The sequence below is a fragment of the Grammomys surdaster genome, unplaced genomic scaffold, assembly GCF_004785775.1.
Source record: "Grammomys surdaster isolate TR1022 unplaced genomic scaffold, NIH_TR_1.0 725, whole genome shotgun sequence".
NCBI classification, from domain to species: domain Eukaryota; kingdom Metazoa; phylum Chordata; class Mammalia; order Rodentia; family Muridae; genus Grammomys; species Grammomys surdaster.
Window position 1 is genome coordinate 8,740 of NW_021605144.1, and position 19,304 is coordinate 28,043.

A 19,304-nucleotide genomic window follows, 5' to 3' on the forward strand; every position below is an offset into this window, starting at 1 on the left:
CTTCCTTCCTTCCTTCCTTCCTTCCTTCCTTCCTTCCTTCCTTCCTTTCTTTCTTTCTTTCTTTCTTTCTTTCTTTCTTTCTTTCTTTCTTTCTTTCTGTGTTTAGCATGTCTGAATTATTTCATGGGGAAGTGAGGGTTTGCACATTAGAAGAAGTAGGATTGGCAGAAGGTGGAGAGTCAGTCCTAGGTGGAGGTTGGGTTTCCTTGAAAGACTGCTTCTGTGAGCTAGCTCTTCTCTTTGCTTTGGAGAGTCTTTGGACTCCCTTAAAACTCCCACATCTAGTGTTCCCACTTTGACTTTATATTACAGAAGCTCTAGTCCCTCCTCTCCCCCATCTCTCTTAATGCCTCTTTTCTGTCTTCTCCTGATCCCCTTTCTGCTTTCATGACATCTTACACACATTCGCATGAATACATATATGTAAAGCTAGGATTTCTGTGTAAGAGAAAACATGCAGTGTTTGTTTTTCTGAATCTGGATCTTCTTACTTAGTATGATATGGTTCTAGTTCCATCCATTTTACTGTAAATTACATAATTTCATTTTTTCTTTTAAAAATACATTTTTAATTAAAATATAATTGAGTTTCTTTTCTCTTTCCTCTTTCCCCTTCAGCTCCTCATTTGTCTCTCTTCTCCAACCCCTACTATTCTTTCTCACCCTCACATTAATAGCTTCTTTTTCTTTGAGTTATATATATATATATATATATATATATATGCATATATGTAACATGTATATGTCAATATATGCAAAACTATAAATATAATCTGCTAACTTCACCTTTTATGTGTATGTGGCTTTAGGGCTGAACATTTTGTATTGAGTAACCAATTAGGTAGCTCATCCCTTGGAGAGGCTAATTTTTTTTTCCTTAATGGCTGAATAAAATTAAATTGTATGTACCACATATTTATAATTCATTCATCAGTTGTTGACCATCTAGGCTGATGCCATTTCCTTGCTTTTGTGAGAAAAAGTTTTTTTTTTTTTCAAAAAATCGTGAATGAGTAAACATCACTGTAATAAGATTAAAGTACTTTTGGTATCTGCTCATTTTAACTGCTGTGTCTTATTTTTAACCATTCTTGATTTTTTTGCTCACTTTATCATCTTTGAACTATTTCACCTATTAATTGTATTGTATATTGCCGGGAGCCAAACCCAGGAAACTGCCTGCTGTTCTAAGAGACCTTCAGGGAATTACCTGCTGTTCTGGAAAGACTAGTCAGTACAAGGTTAAGAAAGGACTTTCATGGGTCTCAGGTCCCAGGAACTTAAAGAACGTCTGGCATTTCCTGGGAGCTGGATAGGACAATGGGATGGTCTAGTGCAATAAGGATATGACAGTGGACTGGTCTTAGACAATGATGATTCAATAGTGGGATAGCCCTAAGCAATGACCCTTGCCTAAACTTCCTGCTTTGCTGTGTCTTTATAACCTGCCCCCCAAATTAAAGTTTCAGAGCTTGATCAGAACTCCAGACTTGCTCTCCTTTCTTGTGTCTCTTGTCCCTTCATTCTTTTACCCCCTTCCCTAGGGTCTGGTTGAATCCCTGCGGGCCAGGGCAATATATGTTAGCAAAGCCTCAAACTTTTATTTCTGAATGCAATGTAGTCTCCATACTGCTCCTTCATTTGTACTTCTTAGACTGATGATTTCTCACATAGGTAATGTATTCATTCTTTTTCATTTTTGTTTTAATTTCCCTTTGAATTTTATTCTTCTCACTTAGGTTTATATTTTATACCGGGGATAGTAAGTACAGCCGGGGGGAGGGAGGCAGGAGGATTTATAGGCATCTAGCTCCTTTTCTTTTGGAGGGGAGTTTTTTTTCACTTACCCTATGACTCTTACGGATTTTTCCATCCTGTAAGACAGATTCCCTTCAGTCTTATCTAGATAAACAAATAAGCAGGAAACAAACTAACCCAGCACACTAGCCTCTGGAACCCTGTGGAATCTCACGGATCCATTCCATGCTGTGTACAGGTCAGCTGTGGATTCTAGTATAACAGTTTCTGACTTGTAAGGGCACAGTGCCATGTCAAGTGACAAGGATTATGTTTGAACCCTATTGACTATATTCAACTCCTGTATTTAAAATATTATGTTATACCTTGCAACCATCAATGCTTTGGTTGGGCCAGAGTTAGGGGTTACTAGACAGAAAATAGATCTGAAAGGCAGTCGTTAACTTATAGGCAATTAATTCCACTAGGCTCCTCTCAGGGACCTAGAATGGCTTCTGTTATCACCTGCTGCCAGCTGAGTATAAAAGGATTGCCCGTTGCCACTCCATCACTCTCTGTTCTCACATGTTCCTTCTCTCTCTCTCTCTCTCTCTCTCTCTCTCTCTCTCTCTCTCTGTCTCCCTTCCTCTCTCTCTTTCTTTGTTCTCTGCCCCCCAACTAACCCCACTACCTTCATGGCTCTGCTTCTGTCTGCCTGCCTCTACCCCTTCTCCAGGTCCTCACTCCCCTCCCTTCCCTTAAGTAAACTCCCTTCAGAGCAGATCTGATTCATGACACAATTTCTCAGGGAACACCTTGACATGGGCCCTCCAGATACCCCCTTTACACATTATATTTCATAACAGCAGTGAGTAAGAGGAACCAGTTTCTTCCTGTGCTCTGTTTAGTTTGCAACCCGACTGCAATTCTGAGATTAACTCAGCAAATCCAAGTAAAACTCAGATTAGCAGGGTTAGTTGTCTAAATACAACATTAACAATAAAGAAATATAAAAAGGGAATATTTCTGTTAAATAATACTCTTACTAAATACTTTTAATTTAATCTTGCAGAGAGAGAGAAAGGAGAGAGAGAGAGAGAGAGAGAGAGAGAGAGAGAGAAAGAGAGAATGAATTGCCAAGAGTATTTTCCCCTGACACATCTTTACAAGAAGCCCCTGTTAGATCAGACGGCTCTCTCTGACCTCAGCTATCAGTGGCCAGACAAGCAGATCTGGGTGTGCTGGAGGAAACAATGGAGCAGCTTTCTGACTTATTTACAGCTATAGAGACAGAGGTATAAAAAGGTAATGCACAAACACAAACACAGGACTGGCCTCTCTTGGGACTCTGGCTGTTAAGGATTTGTGTCTGTCATCAAGGCTGACTACAATCCCCACCCCACCAGAAAAAGTAAAAGCTTACCTCATGACTGCTGTGTAGCTGTCTGCTGTGTGGAAGTGCTCACAGGGCTGCAGGCGCTCTCCGGGCGCTCTCCAGACAACCTCTTCCTCTGCCTTCTAATGAAATGCTACAGACTCATATATAAGAGTAGCTGCTGGTTTCTTTTCCTGTTTCTGTGCAGCAGCTGACCCCAAAGAAGGGAAATTGAAACCAGAAAGTGACACTGATGTCACTTTTTATGGACAAAAGGGTTGAAAAACTGCCAAGCCTTTCAGGGTCTGGCTGATGTCCTTGATCTGCTAACTGGAGAAGGAAACCTTTATCCCAGCATCCTGCCTCATCATAACCAACATAGCTCCTCCTCCCTCTCATCATCCCGGTGATCCAGGGAAGGGAGAGTTTCTATTTCCCAGTGCAGGGGTTTGTGTCTGTTTTATCTGCTCAGCTGAAGCTCCTTTCCTTCCAGGATAAGTGCAAGCTTAGACTTGGCAGAGGTTCCAAGCTTGAGCTCTGGTATTTATCTATCTGCATTTCTATGCTCTCCAAGGGAGATCACTCTCTGCCACTGCTGCTGCTTTAGGGTCTCCTGATTTGAACTGAAAACAATACAGCTGCCAGGTCATCAGGGCGATGGGTGGGAGGATTAAGGGGGTCAGTGAAGGAGATGCTAGCTCTAGAATTATGCTTGGCACCTAGTAACTAGTATAATTAGAAACCAAAATCATTAACCAGAGACCAAAGGGGCAAACTTTGGATATTTGCTTTTTCCAGAGGCAGAAATTCTCTGATCCACCATGATCTGTCATAATCACTAACAGTAGTTCTGAGGCAAATAACCCTTAACCCTTAAGTCATTCTAGATATTCCTGGCTCCCTTGGGATGCACCTGTAGAGCAGCTTGTTGGTTAACATGTGCATGTGTATCCAGATGTGCAGCAGCTGTCATTGCAGGCCTTGTCCTGTCCTTAGTTATGCCGGTGTTGGCTAATTTTGGCAGAATGCTTGGCTTAGTAAAGCACACTTCTGCCTGTGTCTGTAGAAATGTTTCCAGAAACACTGGGAAATGTGGAGACAAAGAAGATGGTGATGGCCTAATTTCAATGTCAGCAGCACTGTCCAATAAGATGAAACCGAACACTGCTCTCAGGGAGAGGGGGAGAGAGGGAGAGGGAGAGAGGGGAGAGAGGGGAGGGGGATGGGAGGGGAGAGGCTCCAGTGTACCATGGGAACTTTCTGACCCTCTGCTGGTGTATCTGTCATCACTGATACAGGAGTAAGAAGTAGCTTTGAGCTTCTTGACAGGCAATGCACAAAAGGAAAGCGGACAGATTTTTCTTATGCTTCCTTGATGACTAACAGAAGCAAAATGGGAAGTGGGGGAGCTGAGGTCTCTGGCCTCCCTGTCGATTGGTGTCTTCCAGTTGGATAATGACAGACTCCTTAATTCCTCTTACAAGCCTATGCTGTTTCCACTCGCACTGTTAGGGTAACTTTCTTCTTTCTCATTCTCCAGTGAATGTGATAATAAATCAATTTCCTGATGCCTTTAACATAAGGACATGATATAGAACAGTAGTTTCCAGAGCAACTGAGGCCACAGAGGAACGTTACTTAGTCTTGTTATTTATTGTGGGTTTTTCCGTCTGTGGTGGAAGCACATTCGTACTTTAACTCATTTACTTTTAGTTAGATTATATTAGTTATGTAAGACTCCAAGTGAGCCTTAACTTCCGGGAGATTCCCAAATAAGACTCGAGAACGGGGAGTTCCATGCAAAAGCAAGAGGTTTATTGTTCCAGTGCACTGGGGTCGTCCTGCACCCAGAGGAGAGGCGACCCCTTCTCTTCCTTTCGTAAGCTTTTTATACAATTTTTGAGGGCAGGTTATAGCAACAGCAACTAGACACGTATTGATTGATGCTCCTGGTGACCTTTACATTAATTGGCTGGGCAGGGAGGGGGACTCAGGAATCTTCTCTAAGGCCCTGTGGGAAGTTCCAAGTGGGGGGGGCTCTCAGTTACACTGATCACAGTTAGAAACCTACATTTTAATTCAGCCAATAATGACGAATTCCAGTTCTGTTTACAAGTTTTTATATATGATTTAAATATATTTATTAAAATGTATTTCTGTGTATAAAAATGCTAAAATAGGGACTAGGAAGACGTTCAGTGGGAAAAGCATTTGTCATACAAGTGTGAGGGCATAAGTTCAGATCCCCAGAGACTATGTAGAGCTTAGACGGAATAGTCCACAGGTCCACACTTCTGAAACTGCTACTGTGAGACAAGAGACTAAATACGTCTTTCAAGGGCTTTGGAGTCAGATAACCTGGCATATGTGGAAAAGAACAAGAGAAATCCTGTCTTAAACATGGTGGAAAAAAAAGATTTGGCTCTTGGGGTTGTACTTTGACCTCCCTGTGTCGTGAGACATACTTTACCCAATACCCCTACACACACACACACACACACACACACACACAGAGAGAGAGAGAGAGAGAGAGAGAGAGAGAGAGAGAGAGAGAGAGAGAAAAGAAATGATGAAATGCAGAATTAGGAACACCGTGAGCTTGGTTTTAGCTTTTAAATTTGGATAAAAATGTTTAAGTTACAGAAAAGCACTGGATGGGGAGATGAATATGGAGAAGTTGTACTCATGGTTTCTGATGTGTTTATCAAAAGATAAAGAGAGGGAGGATATGTTTTGGGGGATGTGGTGAGGTGTAGGAAAGCGGGTGCCTCGGCGGCCCATGCTGCGCCATCCCTGTCCCCTGAGGAATCAGCCACACCATGATATAGTATAGAATAGAATTTATTCAGGGCATGGGGAGAGGAGTTAAGAGGGTAGTAGAGGTAGAGAAAGGCAGAGAGAGAGAGAGGGAGAGAAGTAGAGGCCAGCTATGAGCATGTGTGTGTGGGGGGGGAGGGAATGGGAAGAGAGGGGAAAAGGGATAACAGGACATAGTAGGAGCAGGAAGGCAAGAGAAAAAGAGAGGGGAGGGGGCAGGCAGCTCCTTTTGCAGTGAGTCAGGCGTACCTGGCTATTGCCAGGTACCTGTGGGGTAGAGTTTAGACAAAATGCTAACAGTGACCATGTTCTGGAGAGCTTGAAGCCCTCACTTACCCTTTAGAAAGTACAGTGGCCTACTTCTCTGTGAAATGTTACCATGGTGAGGATACAGCATCTGAGGATGCGGTAACTGATCTAGTGGCAGGGAAAGTGTGAACGTATGGGGTTGATGCTAATCAGAAAGTGGAATGGTCAAGTATCCAACTGACTTCTGTTTTTAGAGAAAACATCATCTAATGGAAGTGCTGATGGTTCTGACAAAAATATTTTTGTCTTTTCCAGAGAAAGTAGGCCTTGGGCTGATCTAATCTCAGTTAGCTTAAAAGGGTAGACTAGCTGCTGTTCTCAGAATGAGGAAAGCTGTCTTAAGGAGTTACCTCAGCTGTAGATGGTGAAATGGAAGCTTTTCCCCACTGTGGCCAGCAATTAGTAGCATCAGCAGCACATGGAAACATGGGAAAGAAAAGTTCTCAGGCCCCATCCTCCATGAATGGACTCAAAAGTTCCTTGTTAACAATCCTTCTAGGTCATTACAATGCACGCAAGTATACAAGCCATATGATGTATTGAATGTGAGTGAAAAATACTTTTTACCCATTAAAATGTTGGTTGTCAAACCATTTCTCAAGACTTCTAAAGAAATTGACCCTCTTGTTTCCTTGAGTCTATATAAAAAATATTCCACAGATGTTTTGTTGTTCACCTAAATGGGTCAGGGAATAGATAGTTCAGTGCTATTCACGATGGCTGAGAAAGTATCAAGTTTCCAGATGTGTTCCTAGATCACACCACGGTCAGCTTGTGAAAGTGGAGTCTCATCTGCTCCAGTTCCTTTTGGACTCACTGACAAATTAGTATGTTTAAAGTGATCTCCCAAGTGAACTTCAACAATTAGTATAGGCAGTAAGCCAGCTTTGCGTTTTTATTTTCTTTCTGAAAACTTTACTATAGTTTTACTAAATGCCTCTTTCAAAGGGGCCATGGAACTTTAATGTTTTTCAAATCTTGTTTTTAATGACACTTTTTAAAATGTTTTAACCTTCCATGTAGCCCACCATCCACCAGAGGTAGTGGGAAGGAAAGGATATGGGGGATGTGGACCTGTTTAGGAAGGTTCTTTGGAGCAACTCCTGTCTGTGTTGTCTGGAAATCAGCAGTTCAGTTCACAAGTCAGCAATGGCAGCTCAGTCCACTGGCAAACACTTCACAGATACTCCAGCAGTACAGTTCAGTAGAGCCCGGATAACAACAGCAGTGACTTGACCTAGCAGAGACAGCCAGGCTTGACTCAAGTGAGCAGGAGGGACTAGGAAGAATGCCAGAAGAATCTCTGTCTCTATCACTTCGTGGAGTCCTATTTATACTCTCCAAACATCACATGTTCCCCATGTGCCTTGCCTCAGCAAAGGTCTTGCCTCAGCACGAGCATTCAATCAGCCCTGTCCACAGAATCCTGACAATTGGAGCTCAACTACACAATGTAAGGCGAACCAATGCATGCATGTTGTTAGCAAAGAATCCTTCACGTGTCCTTTCATGTGCTTGCTTTAGCAGAACATCCTCTCTCCTGTGTCTGCTTCGGTGATGTTCCTTCCCATGTCTGCTTTAGTCTTTCACACCTGTGTCCACTGTAATGAAATGTTGTTCATTCATGTGTTTGCCCCAGTAAAACACCATCCAAATAACTTTCCAAAGAACCCTGAACTTTCCACTTCATGTCCGTGTCTCAAAGACTTGATTGCTAGCTGCTGGAGCTAATGAGCCCAGTGGAAGGAAATTAGGTCATTGATGGCATGCCTTTAAAAGGGATTTTTGGGACTGTAGACTCTTCCTGTCTCATTCTTTACTTCCTGGTCATCAAGTGACAAGAGCTTCGTCTGCCTTGTTTTCTCTACTATAATGTCTTTGCTATAATCAGTTACCATCTTTTTTCCCTTTAAGTTGGTTGCCTTGGGTATTTTGTTACAATCATAGAAATATAACTAACACAGAAATAAACTCAACATCATTTCTTTATGCTGTGGTTCAAATGTGTTGCCTGAGGTTCACATTAGAAACTTGATTTACATATGCCAGTGTAGTGAAGGGGTGCCTGGTAGGAGTAGAGTGTAGAGGCATAGGAGCTGATGACCCAGAATAAGTGGATTAATACTGTTTTCATGGAAGGATGTCTGCTAGTACAGTAGCTGCTTCTTTCTCTCTCTTTCAAGCTCTTTGCTCTTTTACCTTGAGATTCCTCACCAGGAATGTTCTTGATGGATGTACTCCCTCCATCTCCTACATCCCAGCCTTGTCAACTGCGAAGAAATAAATTTCTATACATTATGTGTTATCCAGTCCGTGGCATTCCGATATAAAAGAAAGGGAGACTACAGAAGTTCTTTTTTAGAGATTAAAAAAAATATATATTTTGAGTATATGTATGTATGTGTGGGTGCCAGTGAAGACCAGAAAAAGGCATCGGTTCCCCTGGAGCCAGTATTATAATTGGTAGTAATCGCAATGTGGGTGCTAGAAACAAAACTCTAGTCCTCTGTAATAGCAGGCAACCCTCTTAACCACTGACCCATTTCTCGGACCTACTAAGAAACTCCTTAACAGTAAATTTTGAGATTTCTGTTAGGCTGTCCTTGACTGGGAAGTTGATAGAACTAAACAACTTTTCTATATCCCTAAGCAGAAGAGAAAATTAGAAATAAAACTTATGTTGGGGAAGTTGATCTCTGTTCCTGATAGAACACTAAGAGTATTTGTTTCATTCGTTCATTCATTCATTCATTCATTCACCACCCATTCATATAGTGAATAAATGAGTAGAATGTGCTAGGCACTTTGTAGTTGCTTTCTACATACTTGCAATGCATCGGTACACAATGTCTCTGACTTCATGGATTCTACAGTCTACCAGGATAACAAGTCAATACACAAAACTGTTATGGACTGAATTGTGACCCTCTTTTCTCCAGAAAATTCACACGTTGACTGTTTAGTCCCTCTTGTATGCAAGGATATGTAATAAAGAAACTGCTGACCTGACTGCTCCATGATATGGGTAAAGTTTTTACTGTAGGAGAGAGAGAGAGAGAGAGAGAGAGAGAGAGAGAGAGAGAGAGGGAGAGGGAGAGGGAGAGGGAGAGGGAGAGGGAGAGGGAGAGGGAGAGGGAGAGGGAGAGGGAGAGGGAGAGGGAGAGAGAGAGAGAGAGAGAGAGAGAGAGAGAGAGAACAGAGAGAGAGGGAGAGAGAGAGAGAGAACAGAGAGAGAGAGAACAGAGAGAGAGAGAACAGAGAGAGAGAGAAAGAGAGAGAGAGAAAACAGAGAGAACAGAGAGAGAGAAGAGAGAGAGAGAGAAAGAGAGAGAGAGAGAACAGAGAGAGAGAACAGAGAGAGAGAGAGAGAGAGAGAGCCTCAAAGAATCTAGAGCAGAGAGAGAAAAGGGTAGGTTGCTGATGGTTGGTATTAGGGAAATTGGAAGATGGGAGAGAATAGTGGAGATGGTCAGATATAGCACAGCAAGAGAGGCAAGAGGCAGGAGTAAGTAGATAGCAAAAGAAATAGATAGAAAGATAGATGATAGATAGATAGATAGGTAGATAGATAGATAGATAGATATAGAGATATAGAGATATAGAGATATAGAGATAGAGATGATAGATAGATAGATAGATGGTAGATAGGTAGATAAAAGACAAATGGATGAAAGAGACTGATTGATAGATGATAGATAATAGATATATGATATGTAGACAGATATAGATAATAGATGATTGGCAGATAGTAGGTATATGATAGACAGACAGGTAGATGATAGATGAATGATAGACAGACAGGTAGATGATAAACAGATGGATGATGAATAGATAGATAGATAGATGATAGATAGATAGATAGATAGATAGATAGATAGATAGATAGATAGATGAGTATAGTGACAAAAACAAGAGCAGAGAATGGTAGGAATAGCCAGGTTATAAGAAGGATGAGTAGCTGCCATGAGGGAAGCCCATAAGCTGGAAGGAGTTTAAGGCTGAGGAAGAGGTGAGGCTGCCAAGGTGCTAGCATAGACCTTGAAATATATAGCAGGTACTTGTGACATTGATAGAGCTCAGAGGCCAGCACGGGCTGTGATAGTCAGATAGGTGCCATGGATAGCCACATGTCTCTTCTGTCAGGGGTAAGGGAAATGACTTCTTTTGACAGATAGGAGCCTCCCTGAAGAGGATACTCTGTGGATATCAGCTGCCCCACTGCAGGAGTATATGAAAGTGTGTATTTATGCATGTGTATATGCGGGGCGCCGCCTCGCCGAAAAGGAGAACGCCACGCTTCAGGATTCTTCTGGTAGCATTTTTATTACAGCTCTTTTTAGTGTTACAGCTCTCTTAGATGGTAGTGAGGCGAGGGACCCCAAGCCCCAAAAGCTAGTGGCTTATATAGCGCTTTAGGAGATGTGCCGCACACTCATTGGCTCTTATGATGTCGCCAAATTAGCATACTGGTTTTCGCGCCTTGCGCAGGCGCACATTCAAGCAAGGCTTGCAAGAAGAACCAGGAAGCAGGAAACCGGCGCCATCTTCCGATGGCGGACGCGGCTCCTAACATGTATATGTGTGCCTGTGTGAGTACATGTGTGTGCATCTATGCATGTATGTTGGGAGAAACTATGTGTTAGGAAATTTACACATAATGGCTAAATTTTAAAAGAATAGTAACCACCAATATACTCACATTATTTAAAGGCAGGGTGATAAGTAACAAAAGAGTCAGAGTGAGTTTTTCAGTGTGTGCCTGACTTTGGAGACTTGGAAATAGGGTCAGATGGCGCTAGGATTCTGCTATCCCACCTACCTTGAAGCTGACTGTTTTTAATGCAAACATTTGATTTAGCTACAAAATGAATCTATACTGAAAGAGTAGAAAAGAAGTGAGTAATAAAAGAAAGAAGAAAACAAGAGAATGAAGAAGAAAAGGAACCAGGAAGTAGATGGAAGAAATGGGAAGATGGACAAAGCAAGTGGGAAGAGATGAACTGTGGTATGTTCATATATGGCAACTATTAGGTCCAAGCACCCCAAAAGGGCAGGCCAGCTAATATAGTGGGAGGTATTAATAAGGAAAGAATTTGCCTGGCTCCTGTCCTAGCCGCCATGTTTCTGCACTAACGGCAGTACTGGCCGGCCTCCTGCTGCAAATAGATTGGACAAGGACATTTCTGCCACAAGCTAGTAAAACCTCTGGGGCAGCATTCCATAGGATTTTCTATCGGCCAAAAGGAGTCACTTTTAGTATCTCCTATTTCCCTTGGCAAAGGGAACATCTGGCTCTCTGTTAGCATATGCCTATGTTTATATATGAAAGCCCATGCTAGTCTCCAGACTCCTCTGGTCCCTACTAACATATATCTATCACAATAATCCAAGCCTCCGAGTCCCCTGGCCCGCCTTACTTCTTCCACTATGCTAGCTGCTGGGCTGTTCAGAGTATAGCTCACTCCCCTCTGCGCTGGCTCTGCTCTCTTACAATGGCAAGGTTTTTCTCTTTGGACTTAACAGCAACGTCATTAGTCATTATGGTGTTCGTGTTATTAAAATGTAGTAACAAGAGAAAATTTAATGCATCATTTAACAAAAAGATAAAAAGAAGCTAAGTATCATGTGCGTCTTCAACTTTGAAAAACACTTTCCTAAAGAGTGACTGTTTTGGTCGTGGATGATGATACAAGAGCAATATACATTCCATATGTTTGTTCATTTTTAGTTTTCAAAATTTTTCTTTAGTGTACTAATAGTATTCTTACCCTGAAGAAAGTCTTCAATGAACCTAGTTTCTTTTCTTTTTTAAAGACCGCTGAGGATTAAGAAGTAGACAGGAGTGGACAGATTGGGCACCACCTGATAAGCTGGGCTTCTCTGAAGGCTTTGACCATTTCAAAGACACAGGTTTTGGCTTATCCATGCACTGTGCATCCTTACAGAGGAATTATCCAATTATCCAGAGGAATTATGTCCAATTCAGAGTTATGCTACCTTTAAATAATGTACCTTTGCATTTCAAGTGCAAAATGAAAAAATAAAATAAGAGCTTGTAAGAATATGTCTGCCTAGCTTATAAGTGTGGTGCTTCCATAGGGTGAAACAGAGCTGCCCCTTCCTCTGGGCTCACCTCAGCCACGTTTCTCTTCATTCAGGCCTCTTATGGCTGAGATTCTATTAGTGTCCATTGTAGAGAGGCTGTGTGACTCTGAAAGTGACTGGGAACTTACATACAGCTGAGTAAACAGCAGAAACTTTCTACTCTCCATTAAAACAAGTCAAGCATTTAAGCAGCTAACAAAGTCTAGCACTCTTGAAAAAAAAATTGAGGTTCTCAAAGATACTAGATCCAACTCCAAAGAAGAATCAATTCAAGAAAAACAACCACATAAGCTTTACCTAGTGGTCACAGGCTGGAAGTTGCCCTGCTCTCCTCTACTGTTCTGGCCAAGACAGATTGGCTGCTCAGAAGTCTACCTAAGCTGACTGTAGATTCTGGAGAGAAGGAAACATGGGGCTGTTGATAAAGGGTGCTACACATGCATTTCCAATAGGAAGTAGAAAAGTATCTTGCCAACAGGGAAAAAAATCAACTTTCAGCCTCATTGGCTTCCTGTTGAAGGAAAAGGATGGATCGGGAGCCTTGAACTTCCTGTTTGTGAACTCGACTAGGACTGAATGTTTTGGAGGAAGTATGTGTAAGCAAGTTTAAAGGGAGGGAAATATAACTAGAGGGAGGATCAGAAGTACGACAACAGAGAACTAGAGATCTAAAAACGGCTGCTTGGTACAGAAGAAGATGTCAGGAGAACGGTTGTCAGCACTAATTAATATTAACAATAACTAATTTGTTGTATGTGACAACCACACGAGATAGGGTCATTTACTAGAAGAAAAAGAGATGATCTGTTAGGGACACAAAGGTCTTTGTGCTCACAGATCACTAGGAAAACCAGGAATGTTAAACACACTGGAGTCTCTTCTCCATGGAGAGGAAAAAACATCCGTTTTCCCACCTGGAAGGCTGAGAGTAGATTTTGTTCAGAACCTGGTGACCTTTTTGTTTTCTGTTGATGCAGACTTCACCCACCTTTTGCTATAGAAACAGACATTACCCAAATTCCCCAGAATGATTATCCAGACTCTTTCTTCCCTAGGCAATTACCCATTCTTGGGAGAGATATTATTTATATTTCATAGCCTGCTAACTTCTATGCTTAGACCACACTAGATTCTAGTCCATTTAGCTATATATCCCACTGTCATGGTCATGTGTGTTATGTTTTATAAAATGTGGTATGTATGATGCATACATAGAGGTGCCTAGTAGATTCCTTGAAACCTCTCTTATAATTGTAACAGTTAGGGCTATTATTAAGTGTCCCAGGCATGAAGTGAAATATTTTCTCTCTGTGTGTCCTTGTACTCTCTGCCTCTGCTTCCGGTCGCCCCTGTCACAAGGATTATATGAGATTCCACTGACAGAAGCCAGGCTGGCGACATTAGTAGGGGCCTCTGTCAGAGCTCTCTGAAGTCAAGAGTCTGGTGTTAAGAGTCTTGTCTCCAAGCTTGTTTACAGACATTCTGGAAGTGGCTGAAATCTCAGCTATTCTTTGACAATTCCTTTTTGAGTCAGACCAGTTATGCACAGGTCTAGTCTTGTGACTTTTTCAGCTTAGGAATGGCCATCAGAGTGGAGAAACTGAAACCAACTTTTTACTGTAAACACTCCCTGAAAGAAAACGCATTGTTGTGGTAAGAATTGTTCTCTCTGGCTATGACCCTCTGGCTGCACTCACTAGGCCTCCCTCCAAGTTTAGTCTGATTCCCACACGCGAGGGAAACAGAAACTTAAGAGCCAGGATGATACTCAGCATGGGTGCATAGCATCTCTTGTACCTCAAATTTATGTGACACTCTTCTTCCATGTTATCTCCCTCGTGAGGAGGAGACTGAGAGGCTCTATAAAGCAAACACACACAAGGGAAACATGTCCTCATTAGGACAGCAGGAGCAGGGATATTGTTTCTGCAAAATAACCATGAACTGAACAAAAAATATTCAAACTGCAGACAGTGCTTTGTTTTCAAAGACAAAGTGAGTGAAAGAAGGCACGTGGTGGGCGGGTGTGATACATCATACAGGGAACAATGCCAAAGTCTGGGGAGGCTGAGGCAGGAGGCTTGTGAGTTTGTGAGCAGCCAGGCTACTACTTGGTGAGACTCTGTCTTACAGGAAAACAAAACAAAACAAAACAAAACAAAACAAAACAAAACAAAACCAGACACCTTACTGCCACCACTGAACCCATAACAACCATGACCAAAAAAAGCTGTTTCAAGTAGTTTCCTTAATATACAGATAATTGCTTTTTCCAGTCTTCTTTCTATTTTTTTGAAAGGCTGAGGAGAGATCTACACACCCATATTCACCTTCTATTCATTCACCCATCTTTGAGGATTCATCTCTATCCATCCATAAATTCATCAATTATGTACTCATCAAATTAATATTTATTGAATTCCAATCGAATTTTAGACAGTGTTCTGTATCTCCAAAGCTCTGATAATACTTGAAGTGTAAATAAAGACAGGAAAGACTTTTTGATCTTGTGAAAGAAAATGATGTAATTAAGGTTAAATATTTCTAGAGGGCAGATAGGAGGTAAAGATGGGAGTGTTCCCAACCAATGTGGATAAGCAAAGAGAGTCAGAAGTCCTATCCTCAGGCTTTCTGCACCTTCCAGCCAGGAATCCCATTCTAACTAATTGTTGCAGCACATACATGATTGGTTCTCCAAAGGCTCCATCCAGTATTGCCAGCTGAGAAACTGATCCTTAAAAGTGTAAGCGAGGGTGCCCTGAGAACACTCAATAGCTCCAGTGAAAAAGAAATTTTTCTCAAACTGCCAAGGGCATCTAGGGGAGATGTCAGAGAGAATCAGGTATAGGGAAAAAAAATCTCATTGGTTCTAAAGAGAAACAGATAACGGATTGGGGCTGGGAGTTTGGGAAGAGCCTTGAACTGGAACAGCCTGGAAATATAGGGTGGCTGGGGAGGGGCTAGAAGAGCCCTGTGGTTTTGGTGTCCACCATAGGTATGTCAGTGGGAACCAGATGCCTCATTAGCCAGAAGTAAGGGGAGATGGGGAAGTGGACCTTCTTGGCAGAAGGAACATTTTGCACAGCTCTCTGGGAGGAATGTCTCATCTACCCACCAACAATCATTCTATATCCCCGACTCCCTATCTAGTCCTAGCTGAGCCTGGGCTGTCATCATAGACATAGTCAGATGGGCCTGCCCTTTTGGGGTGCTTGGTATTTTTCTTCAAACCTAACAAAAAGGTCATTGGAACAAGAAGGCTCTGATCTATGTAATAGATTAATCAATTGATGGACTCATAACTTGATAGAATGATTGCAGATTGGTGGAAGCTAGAACCATTCTTAAAGGAAACGAGCCACTAGAGATGGATCCTTCTTCTCAGACCCTCTCTTCCTTTGCCTTACTTTCTGACAGCCACAGATTAACAGTCTTCCCCTGATACATCCTTCCACTGGGGTATTTCTGCCTTGGCACAAGTTCAAATGCAGTGGTCCCAGGCAACAGTAGATTGGAATCTCTGCAACCATAAGCCAAAATAAATCCTCTCTCTAGTCACTCCCCACCACCCTTTTTTGGGGAAGAGTATACTAACCAGTGAGAATAGGTTGAGAGAATTCCAGACAATAAATTATCCTCAAAACAAACCCCTCATAAGCAGACAAAGCCTTCCATGTACTTGCTGTGAGGGATAGTACCCGGGGCTGTCTGACTCAGTATCCCTGAGGTGCAGCTCCTTTACTTCTTTTGAACTCCTTGGAACTTTTTAAAAGTTACTCCCTAATGATGAGGCAAGAGCTATCTCGAGTCTTACATCTATCATGTTTGATCTCTGATATATGTAGTCATTATCTCTTCTTTAGATGCCCAGAAATAGTCTCCAAGGGGATAGAGGGCTTGCTTTTATAAGACTGTATCATTTACTTCACTCGTGGCTCTAGAATTAGGACTAACTGAGCTGAGCAAGGGTCTACAGGTGTGCCCACACTTTGACATGACATCGCCATCTGTAAAGCTCACAATCCAGAACTACCCTATCAATTTACAACCAAAGAAGCCAGAAAGAAAAAGAAAAGAGAAGAGAAGAGAAGAAAAGAAAAGAAAAGAAAAGAAAAGAAAAGAAAAAAGCCACCATTTAACGTTGCATATTTGCAGAGTGACACAAATGCTGACCCAAACTTACACAGCTCCAAGGATAAGGACCTTCTTGATGTAGCTAAAGGGGCTGGAGCAATGGCTTCACAATTGTCTATAGCTCCAGTCCCAGGGGATCTGGTACCCTTTTTCTAGCCCCTGAGGGCATTAGGCATGTACATGATGCATAGACACACATGAAGATAAAGTCTTCATACATATAAATAATAATTTAAAACGGTACCAGAAATACCTTTCCAATCTTACAAGTATGGTACCTTACAAGTAATTTCAACCTGTCCAGGACCTACACATTTATAAGATTCATTATAACCTAATCCACCTCAGCTCAACATTCTCTACAAAATAACAGGATGGAGTCCAAAGCTCATCCTCTGTTCTGTAGTGACATCACTGCCTCCCATAGTCGCAATGGAATCTCTGCCCATTGCAGAGAGCCTATATATGAAGCATCCGACATAGGTAGGCATAAAATCAAGTCTACTGGTAGTCCTGGAGCTGAGAGAGGATGAAAGATGAACATTTGGGAAAACTCCTATCCTTTAAAGGACTCTAGAGTTACAGGAATAACTCCCACAACGTGACAGCCAGATCAGCTGAAATGAAACTAGACTGCTAGCTTTCTAATACCCAGCCTTCTTTATTACTGTTATGGAATAGTCACAGTGTGGAAAGAGAAACAGAAACTTAAAAGGATTTTTGTCTCATGCGCTTGTAGGAACTGCCTAACCAGTGTTTGCAAGGCTCTTGCTTCATTCCTAAGGTTACCAGACACTAAAGTTCACAAGGTAGGCAATGAGGCTGACGAAATGGGAAGAGCAAGAGCGGGCTGCTGGGTCTCTAGACCAAACCCCAGGGCAGCTCCCACTGCCTCCATCATCTCCTGCAAAGCTGAACCTCCATCATGGAGCTAAGCACATACCTGGACCAGAGTTTGGAACTGTCAAAGGACCCTGAGGAATGATAGGCAGTCATAGGTCTGCTGTATCAGGGAGGGGAGTAGGGAGGTGAGCGCAGTGTGTTAGAAACTACAGAAATGTTTGCTCTCTTCTTCCAAGCATAAAGGTAAAAATGGCCTCTTCTTTTTCACTCTCCAAATTGAAGAACATTCTGGGGAATAACTGAGACTTGCCAGATTGACACATGTGACCCAGCTGTGCTTCTGTCCTAACCCAGGCACCGCCCTGGGAGCCTTGCAAGTGTCTTCCAAGACAGAATGCCTGTTCACTGGGAAGCAGATGTTTAGGAATACAATACATTCTTTATTTCTGGGAGGATGGCCAAAGAAATAATGCCAACTTTTCCTCTAATAATAGCAGCGGCTGTCAACAAATCAAATCCTTCTGCATCTGTGAGTGATCTCAGAGAGAAAACTCCACAAAACTTCATCCCAACAGTGGCCATCTCTCTCCCATCTGAGCCTGATGCTCATCTTTTTGTTCCTTGTCAAGGCTTAAGACTCTCTCAACCAGATTTCAATATCAATAAACAGGATTATTTGTTAAACCCATGGGTCAAGATTGAAAATCCTAGGGAACAGACCTTAGCAAAAAACATTTTTTCAAAACAAATAAATACCCTTTATATCAAAATCAAGATCCTATAAAAATGTGTCTTGAGCTTTTCAGACATTCAGTACAGAAAGCTCTCTTTCTTTGATTGGTGTGTTAGTTTTTCAGGATTGAGCAGGGCAGAGATGTGAACATCACTCTTCAAAGAAGCACCCAACACTAAGTTTCCTCAGGCACCATAGACAAAGTCTGTCATTGGACCTCTCCATTGAGATCATCCACATCTCTTTATCATCTTCTTCTGGCCATTAAAAACTAAGTTTACTATGTTCTCTAGCACAATCAACTGAAGGCAACAAGTATGGAGATGTTCTTACAGAACAATGCAAGACCAGAGACGACCCTTTATTCTAGCGTTTTTATTTTTCACTTTTAAATTAGATTACATCTCAAAGGAAAAACACTGAACTCTTTTAAACACTGACAAAGCAAACAAAGAAAACCAACCGTGTGTGTCTATGCTTTACCTAATGGTCCTTAGCACACAGTCACGGGTGGTAACTAGCCCTCATGTTTCAAGAATCCTAGGAATTTGAACCATGGCCATTATGATGTTCTGGACACTGTTAAGGGCCAAATAGTAAATAATTACTCTGGCTTTGTGAGCAACTAGTGCAGTCTGCTGTTGCAGCATAAGAGAGCACCTGATCCAATAAAACTTCATTTATAGAAGCAAGTAGCAAGCTATAGCTGGCCTCTGCATGGTAGTTTGTTAACCCTTGTTTTATGACCGTGTATCTTCATGCTCAGAGTATCTTGAAGGCACGAGGTTCTATCTCCTCCTGCACTGTCTTTTCAGCCATTGTCTTACTCTTTTGTATAGCACACTTTTCAGGGTGCCAAAGTGCTCTAAGTTTTCCTTTTTTTTTCTCGGAGTCTTTGTTGATATTTTACAGAAGCATAAGTGCTCATGACCTCCTGAGCTGTTGCTGTCCTGACGCTATTTACACTGCTTGCTTTCAGCACTCCCAAATACCTTCTTCACACAAGATTGATTGTGCAAGGACACAATGTCTTATGGTGCCTTCCTCATCTCTGAACAGCTCCCTAATTCGAGATTCCCAGTCTCTACTTCTAAACTTCACCTCTCTTCTTCCCTTACCAATGTTTTGAATCTGGAAAATATTTTAGGGAGGGGGAGGGGAAGGGGAAGGGGAGAGGGAGAGGGACAGGGAAAGGGGAGGGGGTGAGAGATGAGGAAGGCACCATAAGACATTGTGTCCTTGCACAATCAA

The 19,304-nt window shown here is 42.1% G+C and overlaps 1 protein-coding gene across 1 annotated transcript in view; it reads right to left on the reverse strand.

The window, feature by feature from the left end:
- Ifit2 (interferon induced protein with tetratricopeptide repeats 2) overlaps positions 1-3,287 on the reverse strand; it is a gene marked incomplete at its 3' end in the record, with an annotated part of 4,946 nt that extends 1,659 nt beyond the window's left edge. Inside the window, exon 1 of the mRNA XM_028782290.1 lies at positions 3,161-3,287. Within this exon, the coding sequence (XP_028638123.1) occupies positions 3,161-3,165 (5 nt within the window). The remainder of the gene's footprint in view (positions 1-3,160) is intronic.
- Positions 3,288-19,304: the final 16,017 nt, after the last annotated feature.